This window comes from Canis aureus, chromosome 1, assembly GCF_053574225.1.
Source record: "Canis aureus isolate CA01 chromosome 1, VMU_Caureus_v.1.0, whole genome shotgun sequence".
NCBI lineage: Eukaryota > Metazoa > Chordata > Mammalia > Carnivora > Canidae > Canis > Canis aureus.
Genome location: NC_135611.1, coordinates 83134457 through 83156630, shown reverse-complemented (window position 1 = coordinate 83156630; position 22174 = coordinate 83134457). Strand labels below are relative to the sequence as shown.

The window sequence follows — 22174 nt, the reverse complement described above, 5'->3', positions numbered from 1 at the left end:
TTGGCACCCCTCCGCTGTGACATGCGGAGGGCCGGCGGGAGCTCCAGCCTGGGCCCTCGTGCGTCGGGGCCTGCTCCAGCTCTTTAATGCGCTCTGACCTGCGGGTTTTGTCCAGTACCACCTTGCTGGAAGTCTCATCAGTGGTTTCAGAGGTGAGGGAACAGCCCTGAAATTGAGAAAGCGTTTGGTTGGCTTCAGGCGACTGGATCTAGGTGGGAATATGCCAATTTCTTTCCCGTTTGGCCCGAGGATTTTGGACAGTATTTTTCCCTGAGGCTCAAAAGCATGCTTCTCCCCCACCCTGACCAAAGTAGCTGTTTGCTGAATATTTCAGAGGGTGATGATGGTGTTTAAGAGCTGCCACAATTCCAGTGTTTTCGTTGCAAAACACCCCTGCCCTCCCTGCCAAGTATAAGATTAGAGTTCCGGAAAAAAAAAAAAAAAAAAGGAATATAATAGAAACCCAAGTCAGTGACCCACTCCAAAGACCTTTCTCATTTCTCTCTGCTGCTTGGGGAGCCCACCATGGGGGTCTTCATCCAGGCTTCTCACCACTGGTGACTTCATATTACTTACAGATTTTTCAGCTCGTTTCAGGTTTTAAAAATGTGGATTAACCTCAAGAGAACATGGAGCATTTATGCACACTTGGTGCATTTGCCCCTAAAATGGCATATTTATCTTCTAGCAGCAGGAGGAAGAAAAGACATTGACTTTTAATCCAGCCGCCTGTTTGATTCATAGCTAGAGCTCACCAGCATAACCATTGGTACTTTCTTGATTTTTAAGATTTGAAATCTTGACAATGAAGAGATTTAAAGAGAAAGATTAAAAATCTGAAGCTACCAGAATATTGAGCATGCTTCACACTGAAAAAAAGAATTAAATGGATGAAATGATAACTTCAGGTACCCAGTTGTGATGTTAGGGACTCACTCTCCCACCCCCCACTCAGATCTTTCCACCGTGATCAAAATTGTAGCAGTAGGGTCCATGGGAATTTAGAAACAAATGCCATTGTTATTTATATTTAAATAGCTAAGAGACTAAGACAGTCTGTGCAGTGGAGCTGAAATAGTCACTAGGGAAGAGTATTTCTCCCCATGTGAATAGAACTTTCATGATCATTGTGAGCCATGGAATGAAGAAGCAAGATGCTGACATAGTTTTGAGATTTAGCAGATCACCCCCATGTCCTCTGCTTGGAGAAATAATGAAAATGACTCCCATTCCTTTGCCAGCATTTGCCTCTTTTTATATTAATCTCAGCTGAATTGAACAATTTCTCCACTCTGTACAAAATAATGCTCGTCTTTGTATTCACTTGATAGGCAGGGGCACCCAGTCTCTGCAAATGCGGGTCTGGGAATATCGTGAATGACTGGAAAATAGAGTTGCAGGATTGGTCAAAGAAAACCAGAATCTGTCAAGGGATTAATACTTGGTTTTAAGGTAAAATCGTCACTCTTTGAGATGTCTCCAACTTCAGCTGTATTAAAGGCAGAATGAGATGTAACTTACTTGACACGTTGAATAGGTTTTATTCCATTGCCTTGGCTTTCAAATTGCTTAGAGGATGATTATCAAAAAACAAATACATATAGAATGAAGTCATGCCACTGTATTTTTAGTGCAGTGATAATCTTGATCCCAGAGTGAAGCTGGAGGGAATTATGTGCTGTCCCAGCTTAATCCCTGAATTAAGATTGCATTTAATCAAAAGTGTGAATTTAACCCCCGGTGGTATTCAAAAGAGTAGGATTAATTTTAGATACTTTAGAATTCTATTTCCTTTTAATACTTTTAAGCAATCAAAATTGTTTTCAAATTTCCTCTCATTGCTTAAGTGAATTGTCCTAAAGTTGAAAATAGAAGAAATTGAAATTCAAGTTAGAATATGCAAGATTCTTTTGGTATAATCTTGCCATTTAACAAGTATTCTAATGGATTCACGTCACCAGCTTTTCCATGTGGTGGTGGGTCTATCTGTGTGCATGTGTGCATGCACGCGCACATACCTTTTTTTTTTTTTTTAACAAATTAAATTGTTTTACCCTTTGGAAAGCATTTTGGCATGACTAGGAATAGGAGGCTTTTTTTTTCTTTGAGAGGACAAATTAAACTTGTTTCAAGAAACAAATGCATTATATTTGAGACAAATGTAAGTATTTGCCTTCAAGAGATTCTAAGAATGTTTAAAGAGTGACACATCCATGGGGAAATGAGCCTGAAATCTTCGGAGATCAGCTTTCCAAGAAAGATAAAGGTAAAACAATATATTGTCATTAAAAGTTGAGAAGAAACTGTTGCTGTTGGGTATTATTTATTGCTAGTGGCCAGGATGGGCAAAGCCTTAAATATAAATGTTTAAAAATAAACTTTCTTTTAAGTAATATGTCCTAACATTTTCTCATCAATTTGGCATCTTTTTTTCACTTATCTTTGAGTTGATTTCTAGTCATTGCCTTGATCTTTCTATTTCTCCTTCCATAAGTGATTTTAAAGATTTTATCTATTTGAGAGAAAGAGAGAGAGCACGAGCACAAGCGGGGTGGGGGGCAGAGAGGGAGAGAGAGAATCTCAAGCAGACTCCCTGTTGAGTGTGGAGCCCAACTCGGGGCTTGATCTCATGACCCTGAGATTATGACCTGAGCCGAAATCAAGAGTCAAATGCTTAACCAACTGAGCCACCCAGGCGCTCCCATAATTGCTTGTAAGATCACACTTTGTCTGCTCTGTGTTCTGATTATGGACTAGTCCGTGACCACTAAAATGTGGGAAACACTCTGTCACGGGGACAAAGTATCACTGGCACTGCGGGATCCATCGACTTCATTTAATTTTTGGCTCTTGCAAGTTATAGAATGACTACTGGTGTCTGCAGTATTATTCCAGGTTCTCAGCATGTGTCAACTACTTAATTCTTCAGTGTTTATTCGTTTTAATTGTGGACACTGTGTTTTGTTGCTTCTGAAATTTAGGCTAGGGAGGTGAGGGAAATGATCCCATCTCTAAAGATCAAAATCTATAGAGCAATAAGTTCCAAGTTGGAAGCGGGGGTGGTTGTCAAACCGAGAAAGGTTCCATGCTACATTAAAAATATATAGAGTTATATATAGAAAGAACACATCCTACATTAATACCGTAACTTCCTTTTCATTGCTGGTAGCATAATCGTCCTCATGCTAACATCTTTCTGTTGTTGGAAAACAAAATATCCTAATATACTTGGTAAGATTAAGCAGATACCCTTTCTTGGTATTCTTTCCAGTTTAAAATTGCCTGCTACTTTTTTAATAACTAGAAAATTTAGATATGCCTACTAAAAAATGTATCAATGCAGCACAAAAATACTGTCCATCCATCTCTGATTATTTCTGGAGGGCCAGTGCTAACCATTGCCCTTGGTACTAGGAATACTCAGACCTAGTAGCTTCTTTCTTATCAGGAAGTGAGGGGAAACCTGCAATCAGAATACAAAGTACTAAGTCCTGCAGAGCCTCCATTTGTGTAACATAATACGTTTTGTGTCTCGCAACAATCTTACAACATTTTACATATGAAAATGTAGAATGCGGGGATTTATGTGATTTGCTCAGAGTGGCCAGGCTAGTGATTGGTGGTCTACCAACAACTCAGGTGGCATGTTTTCCCATCTCCTTACTCTGCTTGGCCTATCAGTGGCATAGTATAAAAGAACACACACTAGATATTTCTGCATATATCCCCTGAAATACTTTTAAAAATGTGCCTGCTTGCCACTCTGGGAAACTGCGTGGAGGTTCCTCAAAGAGTTAAAAGTAGACCTGCCCTACGACCCAGCAATTGCGCTGCTGGGATTTACCCCAAAGATGCAGATGCAATGAAACGCTGGGACACCTGCACCCCGACAATGTCCACAATAGCCAAACTGTGGAAGGAGCCTCGGTGTCCATCGAAAGATGAATGGATAAAGAAGATGTGGTCTATGTATACAATGGAATATTACTCAGCCATTAGAAACGACAAATACCCACCATTTGCTTCAACGTGGATGGAACTGGAGGGTATTATGCTGAGTGAAATAAGTCAATCAGAGAAGGACAAACATTATGTGGTCTCATTCATTTGGGGAATATAAATAATAGTGAAAGGGAATAGAAGGGAAGGGAGAAGAAATGGGTAGGAAATATCAGAAAGGGAGACAGAACATAAAGACTCCTAACTCTGGGAAACGAACTAGGGGTGGTGAAAGGGGAGAAGGGCAGGGGTGGGGGTGAATGGGTGATGGGCACTGAGGGGGGCACTTGACAGGATGAGCACTGGGTGTTATTCTGTATGTTGGCAAATTGAACACCAATAAAAAATTTATTATTAAAAAAAGTGCCTGCTTAAATATTAAATTGTTTTTGCAAGATTTGTCCAACAACAGATACTATGTCGTTTTACTTGGAGTTGCAGAGGTGGTCAGTGATGATGTCTGAAATGGGGAGTTTAGTAACTATGACTTCTGATACCGAGTATAATGCTCTAAACCTGCTGCTACACTAAATTAACAATTTAGGTCCCTATCCTTACCTTGTGCTTGAATGCTTTGTACTGGGGACACTGTCCTAGAAATCATTTGTTTCTCTGCTGTTTAGATGACATTGAACTTGTGATTTTTACTATACAACTGAAAGGTCAGAATCTGCCTCAAAGCCCCTCACTGAACCAGTTTATAGTGACGAGCATCTCAGGAGTACCAGTCCTAGATAATGGTACCTTGCTGAGGACCTCGTTTAGCCTTCTTTCAGCTGAGTTTGCTTCCATCAGCCAAGGAGTTGGTGGGGCTTTGGGGACATGCCCACCTAAAACTGTGTCCACTTCTAGATCATATTTTCAGTATCCAGGAGCCCAGAACTAGTTGACCAGATGTCTGGGGATCGGTTTCCATGATTCGTGAGAATCTTTTTCTTTCTCTCTCCACTGGAGGGCGCAATGCACTACTGGTATACCCTCCCCAGGCCTTGAGGGATCACCATAGGCCTCTGTGGCCTTTGGTTGAGCTGTAGACAAAAATACAGACATCTGGTCATTCCAGGGCTTTTGCATTAAGGACTCACGTTGCCTCTAATATTTATTTTGGGGGCATGTATAGGGCTGGGTCCTTATTATTCAGAATTCTATTAAAGTGGCCTTTCTGGGCCACCTTACCTAGAATAGCCCCCTCCTTCGCAATCTCTATCACCTTGTGTTATTTGCTTTTTGTGCTATGAAAGTCTGTTATATAATCTTTTATTCATTTACATGCTGCTTATAGTCTACCTTTCACTGGAATGGAAACTGCTGGAAGGTGGGAAATTTTCTATTTTGTTCAAGGCCATCCTATAGCATCCAGAACAGTGCCCGCTGCGTAGTAGATATTTTATATGATATTTTTGGAATGAATAGACACAAAAAGGGTCTTCCTTGAGTGTGGGGAGTAAATTTTACTGTCTTAATTGGTTGCAACATTTATCTTTTCCTTTCACACGTCATCTTATCAGAAGTAGGGAGAAAGAAAAACTGGGAACAAATTAGGAAATTAAATGTTTAGAAGCCTGCAAATATTAGTGGAACCATTTAAGGGGTGGAACAGGACTCGAATTCTCTGGAAGTGAGTAATGCAGTTAGACCAATAATGCTATGAGTTTTCCACTGAACAAAGAAGGAGGTGAAATTGATGACGTACTTCTGAAGTTTGGTTCTGTTGGAGAAAGCCAACAAATTAAGAAATGTTACAAGAGTTAAAGTTTTTCACTTTGGCCTGTATGGTCTTCGATCACACAGTTCTGAATGTACATGCAGTATTTATTTCACAACTTTTCTTCTCACTGACCTTCCAAACCTCAGTGTGGTTCCTCGTATTCTTGGATAGATGATTCTCTAATACAAGCCTCTGAGGTTGGCAGCCATTAAATAGGATTCAAAATGCCTATCTCAAGCACATCATCAATAAAATCCTCTCTATCAAATAAACAGTAATGCTTATTTTATTCACAAGTAGCTGTCTGAAATTAGGAAACTCCAAACAATTGGTTTTTTTATTTGTTTTACTTTTCCAAGTATGAGTCAAATGAAATACCAATGTCAATATTGAGTAACTCACTAATTGCCAGTTAGTTAGTAGCTGGAGAAAGGTTTAAAGACCATAATACCCTCCTTTAAATGCCTACTTTTGCTAGATTCTTTTGATTCTTTCACTGGTTAACTGATTTCTGGATCAGTTTTAGAAAACTTTTGGATATGTTGGGTTCAGATTTTAGGGTTTGGGAGTGGCTTGTCAGTGGTAAGTTGTCTTAGTTGACCCTTCTCTTCTGAACAAGTGTACAGCCATTATGCACCTAACTGATATAGATATATTTTAATCAAGGCAGCTCTGTGTGTGTGTTTGTTTTTTTTTTTCAAAGTCTGAGAAGAAAATGGAGGGGAGAAATCTGTACATGCTCTTTTTTCCCCTCAGTTTTGTCAGTGGTTACTCAAAGATACAAAATATGGAATTCTACATATTTTATTTCCTGGCAACTGCCTCATAAGATCATGAAAGCAATACTAAAATTTACTATACTCCTTTCTTAAATATTAATCTCACATCTTCATGGAATGACTTGAGATCATTTATCAACTGGAGCACCTAAGTACCTCTGTTGTATTTAGCACAAACTTTGTATTCCCAGTCAAATCAGAGAATAGAATATATAGATAAAAATGCAAAGCTAGAAGGAGACTAGAGGACATATTTTGTCTGTTTTCTCTCACATTACAGATAAAAAAGTCCACGAAGATTTTGCAAGGTCACGTAGGTAACTGGTGGCAAATCTAACATTATAACTGATTTCTCCACATTCCAGCCACTTCTTTTTGTTATTTATCCACATTTTTCTCAATACTCACCATGTTAAGACATTATACAAAGCCATCTAAAATGCTTTTTATATACTATTTTTCTCATTTCTTTAAAAACATGTAGTATGTGCATTTGGTCACATTTTAGATCATTGGATTATATGATAGTACTCAACCAATGGAACATATTAAGTTAAATTATAAATTGTTTGTATAAGTGATATATTCATGTAATTCAAAAGTAACACAGTATGAAAAGGCATATGCTAAAGATTTCTCTCCTGTGTCTGTATCCCCTATATCAAGTGTGTAATCACTTCAGAGAAATGCAAAGATGATAGTTTTCTTTATAGACTATGTCTTTCATTTCATTTCAAGCTGTAGCATGGAGACTGTTCTCAGTACATAACTTAGTCACATTCTCATGTATGGTTGTGTTGTACTCCATTGTATTGATATGTCATTATTAATCCCTATCAGTATATATTCAGGTTGTCTACAGCTTGCAGTTATTATGAACAGTGATTTGGTGAATAGCCTTGCATGTTTACATGTATGAATAAATATGTGGGTTAAGTTCCTAAAAGTAGCATGACTTCTTGTAAAATTTTTGTAGATATTGTCTAATTATGTTCCATAGAGCTGGACAGCTGTATATTCTCATTATCATTATATAAGAATGATTGTTGTATCATGCCCTTACTAATAGGATGTTATCTCATATTGTTTGTATCTGAAAGGTGGAAAAGTGGTATCTTACTGTGGTTTTCATTTACTTTTGTCTTTATCTGCATGAGGTTAGGCATATTTTTATACATTTAAGAAACTATCTTTTCAGAGATTACTGTACTCCTATCCTTTGCCTGTGTTCCTACTGAATTTTTCTCTTACTGACTGTAGAAACTCTTTATATATTAGGGAATTGCCTTTTGTCTGTTATAGGAGCTGGAAACATTTCCCGTTTGTCATCTGCCTTGCTTTTGAAGCTTTTTTTTTTTTTTTGCCATGCCAAATTTATTTTTTTATGTTGTAAAATGTATCACTTTTTCTAAATCACTTTTTCAATTTGCATTATACTTGGATAAGCATCTCCCATTCTAAGATATTTTTTTAAATCTCCCATATTTCTCAGGGTACTTTTATGGTTTTGTTTACTTTTACATTTAAATATCATTCATTTGGAATTGGTCCTGATGTAAGATGTTAGCATGATTTCAATTTTATTTTTCCCCAGTTGGTTGTTTTACCATCACTTATGAAGTAATCTGTTTTCCCCACATGATTTAAGGTAGCACCCTTATCATATACTATATTTGGGGTCAATTTCTTGACTTTCCATTCTATTCCATTGAAATCTGTTGACATTTGCTACCAGTATATGTTTTAATCATTAGTTTTAATATATTTTAATGTCTAAAAGGCTAGTTCCTCCCCACTGCAAGATATATTTTTAAAGTGACACCTTAATTTTTTTAAATTTCAGCTTTATTGAGGCATAATCAACATAGAAAATTGTAAGATGTTTAAAGTGTATGTTGTAGTGATTATTATATATATATTTAACATTCATTACGATATATGTGTGTATATATGTGTATATGTGTATATACACATATATACATTTTTTTGGCAAGAACATTTATGTTCTACTTTCTAAGCAGATTTCAATTATATGATACAGTGTTATCAACTGTCATCACCATTATGTTAGATCCTGAGATGTTACTCATTTTCCAGTTGAATGTGTACCCTTTTACCAACCTGTCTCGATTTCTGCCACCCCTCAACCTCTGACAACCACTTTTCTCCTGTTTCTACAAGTCTGACTTTTTTTCCTAAGAGTCTGCATATAAGTGATGCCACGTAGTATTTGTCTTTCTTGTGCTATTGTAATTTGTTTTCCAAGTTTATTTATATAATAAGTTATATAATGTGTATTCATATAACTTCTTTTTTATCCTATTTCAGAAAGTTTTTAAATTGCAAAATAATGAGAGATGAGTTCAGCTGTGATTGTCTGGGGGGGGTAGGCTTCACAGAATTTTCATGTAATGTGCTTTGCTTGACACGTGGAATTTGATGAAAGAGAACATCTTTAGAAAAAGATTCTGGCAAGGGGGTTGCCCACTGTTCACTCGGACCATATAGGGAGGAGAGCTGTATTGGTAAAGGGGAGTGTCCTTAAAGCTATACAGCACACATTTGTTGAAGTTAATGAAGTCTACACTGAAGCTTCAAAGGTCCTGTGGTTTTTAGAGTCTGGATTAACTGTAGTTCCTTAATATATAAGAAATAGAACCTTCAGAATTTAAACCAGTGAAGGAAAGCACACAGTTTTCCTTTTATTGTCCTGGGCTGACTAGTTTTTTGAAAATGAATTTCTAAGCATCTTTTCTATGCATTGTGGCTTCTTGGCAAAAAGTGAAATCTGTATAATGCATTACCTCCGAGCTTTTTCTCAAAGGGCTCAAGGACAGACATATGGATAATGGTTTAAAAAAATATATATATAGTCTTTCCAGTCATAGAAATCTTCCGATCCAAGAGGTGATTTTCCCACTTTCCAAAAAATGTAGGGCTCTGTACTCATACTCCTAAAGCACCAAGACAAAATACATGATACCTGACGCTAAAAACAAAACAAAACAAAACACAATGTACTTTTCTTGAATATTTCAGCCCTGTGATTGGATAGAATGACTTGTAGCCAAATCTAGAGGCCAACTTCAGTGCCACCTTCTAGCCACCAAGCCCAGCACTTGTGTTTGGTAAAATTATAGAAGAGATGCTGTTTGGTAGGATGTTTTGTTCTATTTTAGTACCTGTAGTTCATCTAGGAAAATGGCTGTCACTTGGTTTTCTCACATACTTATCCCACATTTGTGTATACGTGTGTGCGCACGCTTATGGGAAGTGTGTACTTAGAGTGGTGTTGTAGAAACAATGATATGCTCCCCTCCCAGTATAGACTTGGTCTGATCTCCAGCAATCTGTTTGAGACCACACTGGGGGATTTGACACTTTCCAGTTTATGTACACATCTAGGTGGCAATTCACAATTGATTGGAGGCTCTGTTCGGGGAAAAAGCCACTGCCAATATAGGATTAGTTTGGAAAGAGTTCCATCTAAACAGATCTACAGCCTTCTTTTTTACCAAGCGTGTGAATAGGTACTGGTTTAATCGTACTTGCAAATATAATCTACATAGTCAGAATGTTCACAGATACTCTAATTAATAGAGTGATAGATGCCATTAATGGAGATAACTGCATCTTTACTAAGTGGATAATTGTGAAATACATGCTAAATATTTCTGGTAAAATGTAAGTCCTTCAAAGCCAAAGACTTTTTTAACTCATCTTTATATTGCCAGCACAGTGTCTGGTACAGAATAGACACTTAATGCTTATTGAATGAATAAGTGGGTGAATGAAACTCATTCCTTAGCAATATTATTTGAAATGAAGAGATTAAAACGTTTCCTGGAAATAGAAAAAAGTACATGCGTGCCCATGCTTGCTGCTCCATTTTGATTGAGAAGGAAATTGATTTTCCCCTTTATTTTTAGAAACAGTCCCTTAAAAATTACCCTCTTCATTAAAAGAAATTTTACATGCATTTTAATGCCACATTAGTTTCGATGTGATTTCTAAAGAGCAGTCGCTCGAGTCAAAGAAAACACAAGATCCCTCTTAGCTTCCTGACAACCATTGTCCTGTAGTTCAAAGAAAGACACACAGTCCCTCCTATCCAGTATGCACAGTTACGTGTGTTGGGGATGGGAGGGTGTAGAATGACTCAGTGCCAAAGGGTCACTTAGTCTATGTTAAATAAAACAGGAGCAGGAACACCTTTCATTTTCTAGAATATTATTTTTCGTTTATTTGGCTTTTTTTCTGTACTAATAATTTTGCCTAAAATACCTGTCAGCACATGTATGATGCTTAGCTGTGATCCTAATCATAAATGGCTTTTATATTTGTTTAGGAAGCTATGTAATTCTGTCTGCCTTGTTAGTGCTGTAACCTGGAATTCACTATTTAAATTCATCTTGCATATCAATAATCTTGTTGAGTATATTTCCTGATAGGTGAATCAGGGAAATTTATTAGTTTGGCTTTTGGCCTTAGTGCCTTGTTTATGGCTGTGCATTTTTGAGCCTGTTAATCAGTAGGCAAAAGTGATTTTGAGATCTTTATTGAATGGATGAATATGGAATCTCTAGTGGACTACAAAGTCTCCTTCCCCTCAATTTTTAATCTCTTTGTGAAGAGTAGGGGTAAATGGTAGAACAGAACATTTTAGAGTATTGTGGCTAAATTAGCAGGAGAGATCCAACAGAGAAGAACTTACTTAGGAACAAATTATAGAATGACACTGGGGCTGATACTGCATGTCAGATGCAGCATTCAAAATAGAACATGCTTAGTTTTATGTTGCTGTTATGACCTCTTTAAAAAAAAAAAAACCCATATGGAGCCTTAACAGGTTACAATTCTGTATTAAACTCAGAAGTTCTCGGTTGCTTTGTTTAAGCACAAGTGGTGGCTAAATATTCAGACTTCTTCAAGGGCGGTAGGTTTGAATTTGAACTGGCATGGAGCATTTGACTCAGGAAATTGAGTGATTTCTCCAATTTTGTACCAGAGGCAGGTCTAGGGCTTTGGTTTTCTGATTCCCCAAATATTGCTGTTTCCATCACACTATGTGGTAAAAAGCCATTTCTTAAAAAAAAAAAAAAAAAAGAAAAGAAAAAGAAAAGAAAAAAAAAGATATTTATTGTCTGGATCTTTATAAAAAGGTTTGCTGACCCTTAATATGAGGTCAGGGTGAAAAAAATTAGTATAAAAATTAACTCTTATCAATTTGCAATAAATTTGTGAGTAAAATATGCTTTCCGAAGAAGCTAAAAGGTAGCATGTTGTTAAGAGATAGAGATGACGTGTCATTTAAGACTAACAAACCCATATGCCATGAAAATAAAGGAGAACTAGGATTCTAGAGACTCTGAGCCCCTGGACTCAGAATCAAGTTACCTGCATGAAGTCTGTGAGTTGCACAGAGTCGGCTCAGGATGGGACATGCCGCACAGACTGTCATTGATGTTGTGCTAACCCTGGTGGGACTTTGAACACTCAACAAATGTCCTTCTTCTTGGCAGGTGGAGTGGATCCAACAGCAAGTGGTAAAAAAACGGACAAAGAGGGATTATGACTTCAGTCGTGCCCAGCCGACTTACTTCAACGATCCCAAGTGGCCAAGCATGTGGTATATGGTGAGGAGGCCTGACCTGGGGCCGTGTTGTGCAGGGATGTCCTTGGGGTCTGGGAGGACACAGGAGCAAGGGCCAGAGACATTCTTCTGTTTCATGACTCACCATGTGAGATTGGTTGAAGGCACATGATGTTTTCTGGATCTTTTTGGAACCTTGCTCTTTGGTTCTAAGGAGAAAGAGAAGGGATTTGGGACTTACAGAATTTCCATTTGAGAGTTTACTCTGGGTAGCCTTCTAAATCTGAGCCAGAGGATAGAAAAATATACCGAGGCCCAGACAGACACCCTTAGACCTATCAGTAATCCCGTTCCTCTCTGATATGCATTGCTTCCACCTTGAAACCCGTCTGGGTAATGGATCCTGGCTCTTGGAAATCATTGAAATGACCCTGCTGGTCACTTCATACGTGCCTGCTTACTTGAGGTAATAATTTTTAAAAACTAGGGAAAATAATTTTTTAAACCAAGGACAAAACTAGTTGGAGAGGGTGTGCCTTGTAGCTAGTTTGGTGGTTCAAGCAAAAACTTGCAGTGAGGGGAACTGCCTTAAGTGTTGGGAAGAGCAGTCCACCTCTTCCCTTGGCATTGCCTCCTTGGAAACTCTATTTCTCCAGTCCCCGAGTTTTGCGGTGGTGATCACTGAGAACTCGGTTACTTTTCTTCATGAAATCCTCATGTCTCCAGTTTGCTCTGTAATCTACAAAGACACTTTAATCTTCTTTGAAAGTCTCTATTGCTCACTATTGCCAGGGGGTTTTCCCCTCACCTGTTGTATTTTTTGCAATCCTGTCCCGGCTTCCTTGCACATCCATAGCATGGTGTGGACCGATCTTATGCTTTCCTGCCTCCGTGCCTTTCATTCCTTCCTCCTGGGGGCGCTCTTCCTGCCTTTCCCCACGGCCTTAGGCGGTCACTCCCCCAGTCTTCGGGACCCATGACAGGCTCCCTGCTTCAAATCTCCCTGGTCTTCACCTGTCCACTCTTTCCTTCCTTGGCTGTCCCGGGCCTTCTGTCTTTACTGTGCATGGCATCCTTCCCTTGCCTCTTTGTTGTACAGCTGTTGATATTTTAATCATACTCCCCTGTTACACGGGATGAGGAGTAGGGTCCCCCGCAGAACCTGACCTAGCACGTTTCAGTGCCAGAAATTTGTGCTGATTTTGAGATGGGTGGAAGTGGCTGGCTTCTCCTCCACTTCCCTTTTCTTAGTCTTACCCAGAAATGGAAGGTTGTGGAAACCCCTCGTTTTGGACCTGAAAAGAATTTTGCATGGAGAACTCTTTCAGATGTAACAAATGAGAGAAAGAGAGAGAGTGTGCATGCAAGCTAGAGAGCCATAAAGCTAAATTCAAATGGAGGTGGAACTCGAAATAGCCTTTGAGTAGAAATCACCTGAGGGAACGGTAAGATACTTGACAGCTGGTAAGCTCCAAGACCAAGGGAGAGTGTGTATCACATGGGAAGGCATTAGAATGAGTGTTGGGAGGACCTAAGGGGCTTTGTCCATGCTGACAAAATGATAAAAGTATAATGGGATTAAGAGATAGGGTGGAAGCAAAATCCCTTGCCACCTCTGTTCAGAAGGCCAAGGAGAGGGAGACACCCCCCCCCCCCTTGCCTTACACCTGTCTCACTGAATGGTGGATATGTAGGGCAGCTTTCCCTGACCCTTTCGTCACTCCAGCAGGGCAGCCTAGGCTCTAGAAGAAACCATGACCAAAGCATTAGCACACTGGCCAGCCTGTGGAGCGAGATCTCTTCCCCCAAGAACCATGGCTGTTTCTTTGTAAATTCCCTTTCACTATGATGAAAGGTTGATGGAAGAGCTTTTGTTTGGGCATTTAAAATGCTGGTTTTTTTCCAACACCTCTTTGATAGTTCAAATAGGTAACATTTTTAGGGAGCACTTGTTGTGTGCCAAGCAGTGGTGCCAAATAGTTTGAGTATGCTTATAATGTAGTGTGAACAAAAGTGTGTGTATGAGTATCGGTCGCTTTAAGAGTGAGGAGTCGATAGCTCCTGTTATTTAGACAACTTGCCTAAAATCACCCAGCCTGGAAGTGGTAGAGACTGCCAAACCAAGCAAGTTAATGGAGTCCATGGGACTGACCTGGCATCCTGTCCTCACCTCACCCTTCTGCTATTTACAAACACTATCATAGGAAAAACCCTCTATTCAACCCTCTAAGGACTTCCAACCACAGAGAAATGGCTAAAATTCAAGCAGAACGGTGGGTGCCATGGAAGCTGAACAAATTATCTTGGAAAACTAGAGTGCTTCAAAGCTTCCTATGAAGTAATTGCTTTTCCCTGAACAAAAGCAATGGGAAGTCCGTTACACACCTTATGTATATCTGCCAGGAGTAATATGATAGAATGAGTACTAGTACTTCAAATCTGCCAGCCTGGATGCACATCCTCATTGCTTCACTTACTGTGCCATGAGTGAATCACTTTAACTCACTTCAACTGTAAAATAAGAGTATCTGGCTCTTGTGTACGAGTTAGCTACTGCTGTGTAACAAATCACAGAAAATCAATTTCAAAACAATTATCTCATGGGTTCTTGGGTCAGGCATTCAGACAGGGCCCAGCAGTGATGGCTTCCCTTTCTGTGGTGTCTGGGACTTGAGCTGGATGACTCAAAGCCTTGGGTGAAGCTGGAGGATTCATTCACAAGTGGCTTAGCTATTGGCCTCACCACAGGGCTCCTGAAATGATGTTAGCTTCCCCCAGGGCATATGATGCAAGAGATCATGTTAGAAGTGGTGATGGCTTTTATCATCTAAACTCAAGTCACAGACTGTTTCTTCTAGAATTTCCTATCAGTTCCATGTGCCAGCTCTGATTTAGTGTGTGAGGGGACCGTATGGTGAGGGTGTGTGCACGAAGAGGTATGAGGATTTTTTGGGAAGCTGGTCCCCACAACTAAATGCATTACCACATGAGAAGCCTTTAGCACAGTGCCTTTTCTGACACTAGAAAACCATTAATAAATCTTAACTGTTATTGCTCTCTGACCTTTTAATGCAATACATGCTGTTTCCTTTTGTCTGTTGTTTAAACCGCTGCTAGTCAAGGAAGGGGGGGGATCATATGTCCAGTGGGAACTCTTCAGAGCACTCTAGTGACACATCAGTGACCCAGCTGAGGCAACATACTGATTTTCTTTTTCCTTTCTCTGAGGCCTGGTCCCTGCTACAGTTTCTGAGGGCTGCTTGGCGAACCTCCATAGGGTCCTGCCTTCAACTCATTAGCCTGGGCCCCGGCCTGTCATTCTATATTTATCACAGGAGAGTGGAGATTAAAGAATGGCATGAAGTGTGCCTGAGTGTCTCTTTTAATTAATTTAAAAGCTTTGCCTCTGTTGCTCCTCCCCTTGGAAACTGGTGTGTGAAACCATTATGTCTGGCCTTGGGGCGTGGGCAGTTTATCCAGGGAAATGTGCATCTGCATCTACAAGAGTTGGTTATGGAGGAGACCATGGCTGTATAATTACTCCTCTGTCCTGAAATACTGTGTTCAGGCTTCCAGGAGTCAGGAGGGCCCCATCCTAAAACTAGCACTCACCTCTTGTCGCATCAACAGACTTCTCCCCTACCTACTCTTTGTCTGGCAAAGGGGTAAGCCCTGAGGCTTGAGGAAGCCATGATTTGTGCTTCCTAAGAAGGTCAGTAAAGCAGGGGAGCTTTACTGGGCAAAGCTCAGTATGAAAGCTTGCTGGGCAAAGGACTCCTTCCAGAAGTTTCTCTGGGATCATATACGTACATCCAGCCTCTGCTCCTTGAGCTTTGGGCTGTAATTCTTGCTTGCAGGTCTGCTACTTCCATTGGGAGAAGCTAAAACCTCCTGAGTAGCTTTTTAAAACCTATCCAAGCTTGGGCTCCCCCATCAGCGATTCTTTGTTTTCGAGAGTGTGGCTCGAGTGGTGGGATTTCATTGGTGCTAACTCAGGTTGGAGAAGCTTGGCAGCTAGGTAAGAATGCTGTGTTACTTAGTGCCCTGAGTCTAGTATATAGTAAATACTCAATAAATGCTCATCAAATAAATAGTTGAGTAAGCTGAATAAAAAGAAATCTGTGATGATCTCCACAGTAGACAAAATAATCAATCCCATTTGTTGAATGCTTAGTATGTGTCAAGCATGCTGCTAGACTTCTACATGTATTATCTTAACACCAGTGTTCCAGTGAGCTGAGGACCATTAATATAGTGATTTTACACATGAGGAAATTAAAGAAAGGACAAATTAAGTAACTTGTCCAAAGTCACCCTGCTTACCAGGGACAAGCGCTGGTATTCAAACCCGGCAACTCTGACCCCATAGGCTGGACTTCCAACCTTGATGTCCATGGTACACACACTGCTAGGGGTCAGAATCATCTGGAGGGATTGCTGCCCACCTCACTCACACCCCCATCCTGGATCTGGGAATTTGCATTTCTGACAGTTTCCCAATCTATGCTGTCGTCAGGGTCCCAAGACCCCTTTGAGACCTCTTTGCTCTACGCCATCTCAAACATGAGTTTCTATGAATACAGCTGGCTCTTGTCTTCCCATCATCAGCTGGGGCACGGAGGGGTTTTTAAACTTATGGGACACTTTAAAGCACACTTGGTCAACTTAACTTGTTTTTCTTGATCTTCTACCTTTTTCTTACATTTTCTAGTTGGGAAACTGGCAACTTTGACATGAGAAGACATTTTTACTTTGCTTGCACTGATTGAAAATACTCTTGGCTTATATATTCTTTCAAGATGCTCCACAGGCAAAGGTTATCTGACAGGAAAGGTCATGAAGATTTAGCCAAGTCTTTAGGAACTCAGTATGGCAGAAATGGTCTTAATGTACCCAGCTGGTATAGTGGAACGTTTTGATCCTACCAAAGAAAATTCAGTGTGACTCTAGAGACAGCAAGGCTCTAGAAGGTGCCTCTTCAAGAGTCTGGAAATGCCAATCGAACAAATTCAGGGGGTTAAATATTTAAATAAGTTATTGGAAAATACTTCAGATACACAGAAATTGTAAAGGATGCCATGGACGCCTATCCACCTCTGCCCAAACTGAGGAATAGAACCCTATACTGTTGGCCCCCTGTGAGCTCTGTCCTAATAGCATCCCTTTATCCCCTACAGAGTTAGCAGATGCAGATTTGAAGTACATGAGGGAGATCCCCTTTGTAGGCAGATGCTTCTCTTTGTGGGGAGGGTATTCAATTTGCAGCAGATTAACATTATTTGAAATCATCATAAAACACCCATTCGTGGCTCGAATTTGACACTCGGCTCTTGACCAACAGTCTCTAGAAGACCACCTGGAAATGAAAATTGGATGAAAAATTAAATTTGATAGAAAAGGTCTTTTGTTCCTTTTTGTCATGTAAATGTTTTATTGTGTAAAGAATTTGATGGAGCATTGTACGATATCTCTTGTCTAACTTACAGAACTAATAATTTGGGAGGAAAAAAGAAAAACTAACAATTATTTTAGACAAGCCCATAGGAAAAAACTTAATTATTATTATTATTTTTTGGTTCCTGACTGATGGAAGGCAAGCTCAGTTCAAAAGGGAAAAGTGAGGAAGGGCTTGTGAAATCTTACTCTTTGACTCTCAGACTTTAGTAGTAGGTATGACTGAATTCTGAATGTGTCGTCTTAGCACACTAGAATTTTCTGTGATGAATATAGGGTGGCCTATTTAATATGCATTTTTCATGCCAGGCTCTAATAAATGGACTCACTTTTTTGATGTACTACCTCAAGATTTCATGAAAGCTCTCTGGGTGGCTTTTCTGAGGGGAAAAATTATATTTGTCGATCAGCAGAGTGAAAATTAGCTGAGTTCGGCTATGCATGTGGGGCATATCTGCCAAAAACTATGAACTAGCTAGGATAGTAATTGTGAAAAATGATTTTAAGCCACATGATTCTTTCTCAGCCAACTGGATGGTGTTCAGTACTCCAAGAGTTTGAGACATTGCTGTTTCTGTGGTTGGCACACATTTTCCTAATGATTTATACTGTCATTTGACTCTAATAAAATTTGGTGGAGTTTGTGGCATTATTGTCCTGGCAGCTTGGAAATCATCCTTTTAAAACACCCCATTTAGCTGGCTTAATTGAAAATGCAACATGGTGCAAATCTGCAACCATGTGGCACATCTTGATGCAAACAGGAGGTCTTCTGAGGAAGGACAGACTCCAGCCAAGCAACAAATGATGGACTGGTAGGAACTAATGGGGGCTTAGACATGATTTTGGTGTACAAAAATTTACTTCTAACTAGCTCTGTGACCTGTAGAAAGGTATTTTAGATCAACTTTAGCCCATCTGAAAAAATGAAAAATCTGGTCTGGATATATTTTCCTAAGTTCATTCGTGCTTGAACGTCCTCTAGTTCCACATTGCAAATTCAACTGGATACTGGGTCAAGAGAGACCACACACCACCAGGGGCTCATGTCTTGATTTACGCCTCAGACCCACCCCATGAGCTCCCAACTGTTATGTACCGTGCTTTGGTTTCATTGGTAGCTCAGATTCGCTATGTCCCCTGTGTTGGGGGTCCCCAAGACCACCCCAGGTTTCGTGATTCATGAGGAAGGCTCACATGATTCAGCATATAGTCACATTCATGGCTATAATTTATTGCAGTGAGAGGGTACAACACAGAATCAGCAAAAAGAAAAGCCACATGGAGCAAAGTCCAGAGGAAACTAAGCGTAAGCTTCCAAAAGACTTATTTCAGTGGAGTCATACAGAAAGCACTTAATTCCTCCAGCAGCAAATTGTGACACCATGTGTGAGATGTTGCCTACCAAGGAAACTCATTAGGGACTCAGGGTTCAGGGTTTTTATTGGGGATGGTTGTATAGGTACTCAGTGCCTCCCATGTACCCAAATTTCATGCTCCCTGAAGGTATTTATGCACACAATATGGTCTGTGCTAAACACTTTAGGCATAATGAAACATTTTGATGACAGAATGGTGAGAACTCTACCCAAATCCAAGTTCCCAGATGCCAGCCAAGGGCATTTAGGGGGGCCAAACACACAAGTGGCTGAGTTGAAGAATAGCTCAAGTTTTATTAAAACTTTGTGTTCACTGAACAAGTAAATTAACACCAAAGAAAAATGCTCAGAAGTATTCCCTCCCAAAAAGCAAACTGAATCCCCAGTATGGTCCATATTTGTTTTGTAGACTGGGAAATCCAGCTGAATCAAAGTTTTTGTCAGGCAAATATTCATTCATTCGTTCATTCATTCCTATTTAGCAGAGATTTATTTTCTTCCCAGCATTTCAAATACTCCCAACACCAAGGATAAGATGGTCAATAAGTTGGCCACAGTACCTTCTTTAATGAAGAGTCAGTGGAACATTTTATGGGTAGAAATTTGGATTCTTTTACTTGACCAAATCAGTTGATGGTAGTCTGCAGAAGTGCCATAGCAGAACTCTCTTGCTTGCTTATTATCATGATGACTGTGAGGACTTCATGTGATTTCGCTACCCCACATGCCAGCTATGGTGGAAGTCCGTATGTTAGGAATATGAAAGTAACCTATAATTAACTAGTCAAAGTGCCAGTAATAGATGATCCACTTGAAAAAAAAATCACTTCAGATAATAGTCAACCTTGCCAGGTGCAAATTATTACAGTCTTTATGAATTTCCCTGAGCAAGCTAGAACTTATTCCATACTGGTCACTTATCTTCTCAGCCTTCTTTTCAAAGAAGAAAAGTACGTGAGTAGTCAGGTCCTTTGGGCCCCACTCTCACCTGATGAAGGGTCTGTGAATAGAAACAAAGGTGTGTTTATCAAGATTGTAGTCAAACCTTTTCTTTCATTAGTACCTCATTTTCTGTTGGAGAGTGGGTAGCAACTGACCCTTCAGCTCCCTTCATCTGTGGTTGTCTTAACATGTTGAAGACAAGTTCTTTTTTTATCAGTTTCTCTGAATTCCTCACTTCTCATTTACTTTTCACCCCACGTGAGGGCTCGTTCCAGTGATGAAAGCAGTTTTGGCTTATTTTACTCCTCTCTCGGCCAATAAGTAGGATTCTCTTAGTAAGTACTCAGTAAATGTTGTTTGAAAGTGAGAAGAGAGAGTCAGTGGTTCAGTCTTCGTCTGACGTTTTCCAAATTCATAGAACTGAGCTGGCACTTCCGAAAGGACGATGTGCCTTCAAATGTCTTGCGTTGAGAATTCAAATGTGACAATTATCAGAGGCATCCGGAATGCTGTTTTTCCTTGATCTTGGTTAGCAGTGAACGTGACTTTTACAGTAAAGTAAAAGAAATGATTCTTCGCATTGCAGGGATGAGAAGAATTGAGACGCCCCAGCCGCCTGGGGAAGAGAAAGTAATAACTGTCTTCAAATAGAATGCACACACACATCAATATGATTTTTCCAGTTTCTCAAGTGTGAGAAAATCCTTGGTAGACGGTCTCAGCCTAGGGATGGGATTCTAGGCTAGCAGTGGATAATCCAATATGCAAATAGTCCATGCTGAGAGACTCCCTGCACGACAGATGAAGGCAAATCACAGCGAGATAGGTAGATTGGAACTAGAAATTCCAGGAAGAGGATTTGATTACTTAATCGCGTAGGTCAGAATCAAAGTTTGGTTATAACGTGGAGGTGCTCTTTGTGATGGGAGGCGGTGTGGACAAAGTAAAGAATGTGTTCACTGATTAATCTTTCCTTGATTAAAAGGAGAAGAACCTTATAAGTAATATCTTTATGCTAAGGAAAAAAGTCAGTTTGGATACGCCTATTCATGTATTTAGTACAAAATTTACAGGATAGCCTTAATGACTACTTGGAAGAAATGTATCTTTTTTTTTTTTTTTTTTACATCTGTCTTTTTTAGTTTCCTGGTTAGTCGAATTTTGACCCTTCTAAAAAGCCTACTGAGATGGAAGTTCTGATCCAAACAGACTAAATTAGCATGTCTGAAGTAGAGAGAATCATGCCGAGGTAGCACAGGATTGAGTTCTTTTAATGATCTCTTTGCATGGTTTCCGGAAACCGGGTTAAATTAGTGTTTTAAGGCCTGATGTTTGGGTTTGTTACCTAGTGATAGAGAAACCATTTTCATTTTTCAAGGAACTAAAAGAACTTCACTGAGTGTCTCCACAGTAGTGAGTTAAGCATAACAGCACTACATAAATGTGCTTTTAGATCATTCCTGATATGCTGAAGTGTTTTATATGCCTCCTCTCGTTTTGCATTCATGCCTGTACACTGAATCTCAGGCCCTTCTGCTTCGCATCCATGCACACTACATACACAAGCACACGGAAACCAGTTCTGTGAATGTTTTGGCAACTAGTGCTCTGAGTCAGGTGGTCTTTAAGAAGATACGGGGGAGGTGGGAGCTCCTAGACCACCAAATTGGAATGAGTCTGAAAAATAACCTCAGCTCATGTTCAATACCCACTTTGTAAATTTTCACTAACCAGAAGTATACTCTCCTCAGATAGCCCTTTCTTCCCATAATGAACAATTTAGTTCAAAAACACTTCCTCATACTTGATCAGAAACTTATGTCCCTGTTGCTTTATGCACTCCTAAATTCCAGGTCGAAATTCCAGGTTGAGGATCACATCTGATCCCTATTTCACCAGCTTTCACTGCAAACATTACAGGAACTGTTTGGAAATTGAAAGCAAAAGTAGAGAGAATAACATAATGAACCCCATGTCCCTATCACCCACTTCGGTAACGATCAACTCAAGGTCAATATTCATTCATTTATTGCCTCCTCTATTTGATTATCTTCAAGCAATTCATACACTTCATTTCATCCCTGAATATTACAGTATGTATCTCTCTAAGATGAGAGCCATTTTTTCCACAATACAATCATAATATCTTTTTTACTTGTAAAAAATTAATAATTTTTTTATATTGTCAAATGCCCCATCTGTTTCAGATTTTCCCTATTGTCTCATAAATTTTTTCTTTGTAATTTGTTTGAGTCAAGATCCAAATGAGGCTCGTACTTTGTGATTGGTTGGTATTTCTTTTAAATTTTATTTTACAGCT

At 39.6% G+C, this 22174-nt stretch overlaps 1 protein-coding gene across 4 annotated transcripts in view; it reads left to right on the top strand.

Moving 5' to 3' along the window:
• Positions 1-22174, top strand: part of PCSK5 (proprotein convertase subtilisin/kexin type 5) — a 458158-nt gene that overhangs the window by 75642 nt on the left and 360342 nt on the right. For all 4 annotated transcript variants that reach the window (XM_077906524.1, XM_077906513.1, XM_077906535.1 and 1 more), the window contains exon 3: positions 12009-12122. In XM_077906524.1, the coding sequence (XP_077762650.1) occupies positions 12009-12122 (114 nt within the window). The remainder of the gene's footprint in view (positions 1-12008; positions 12123-22174) is intronic.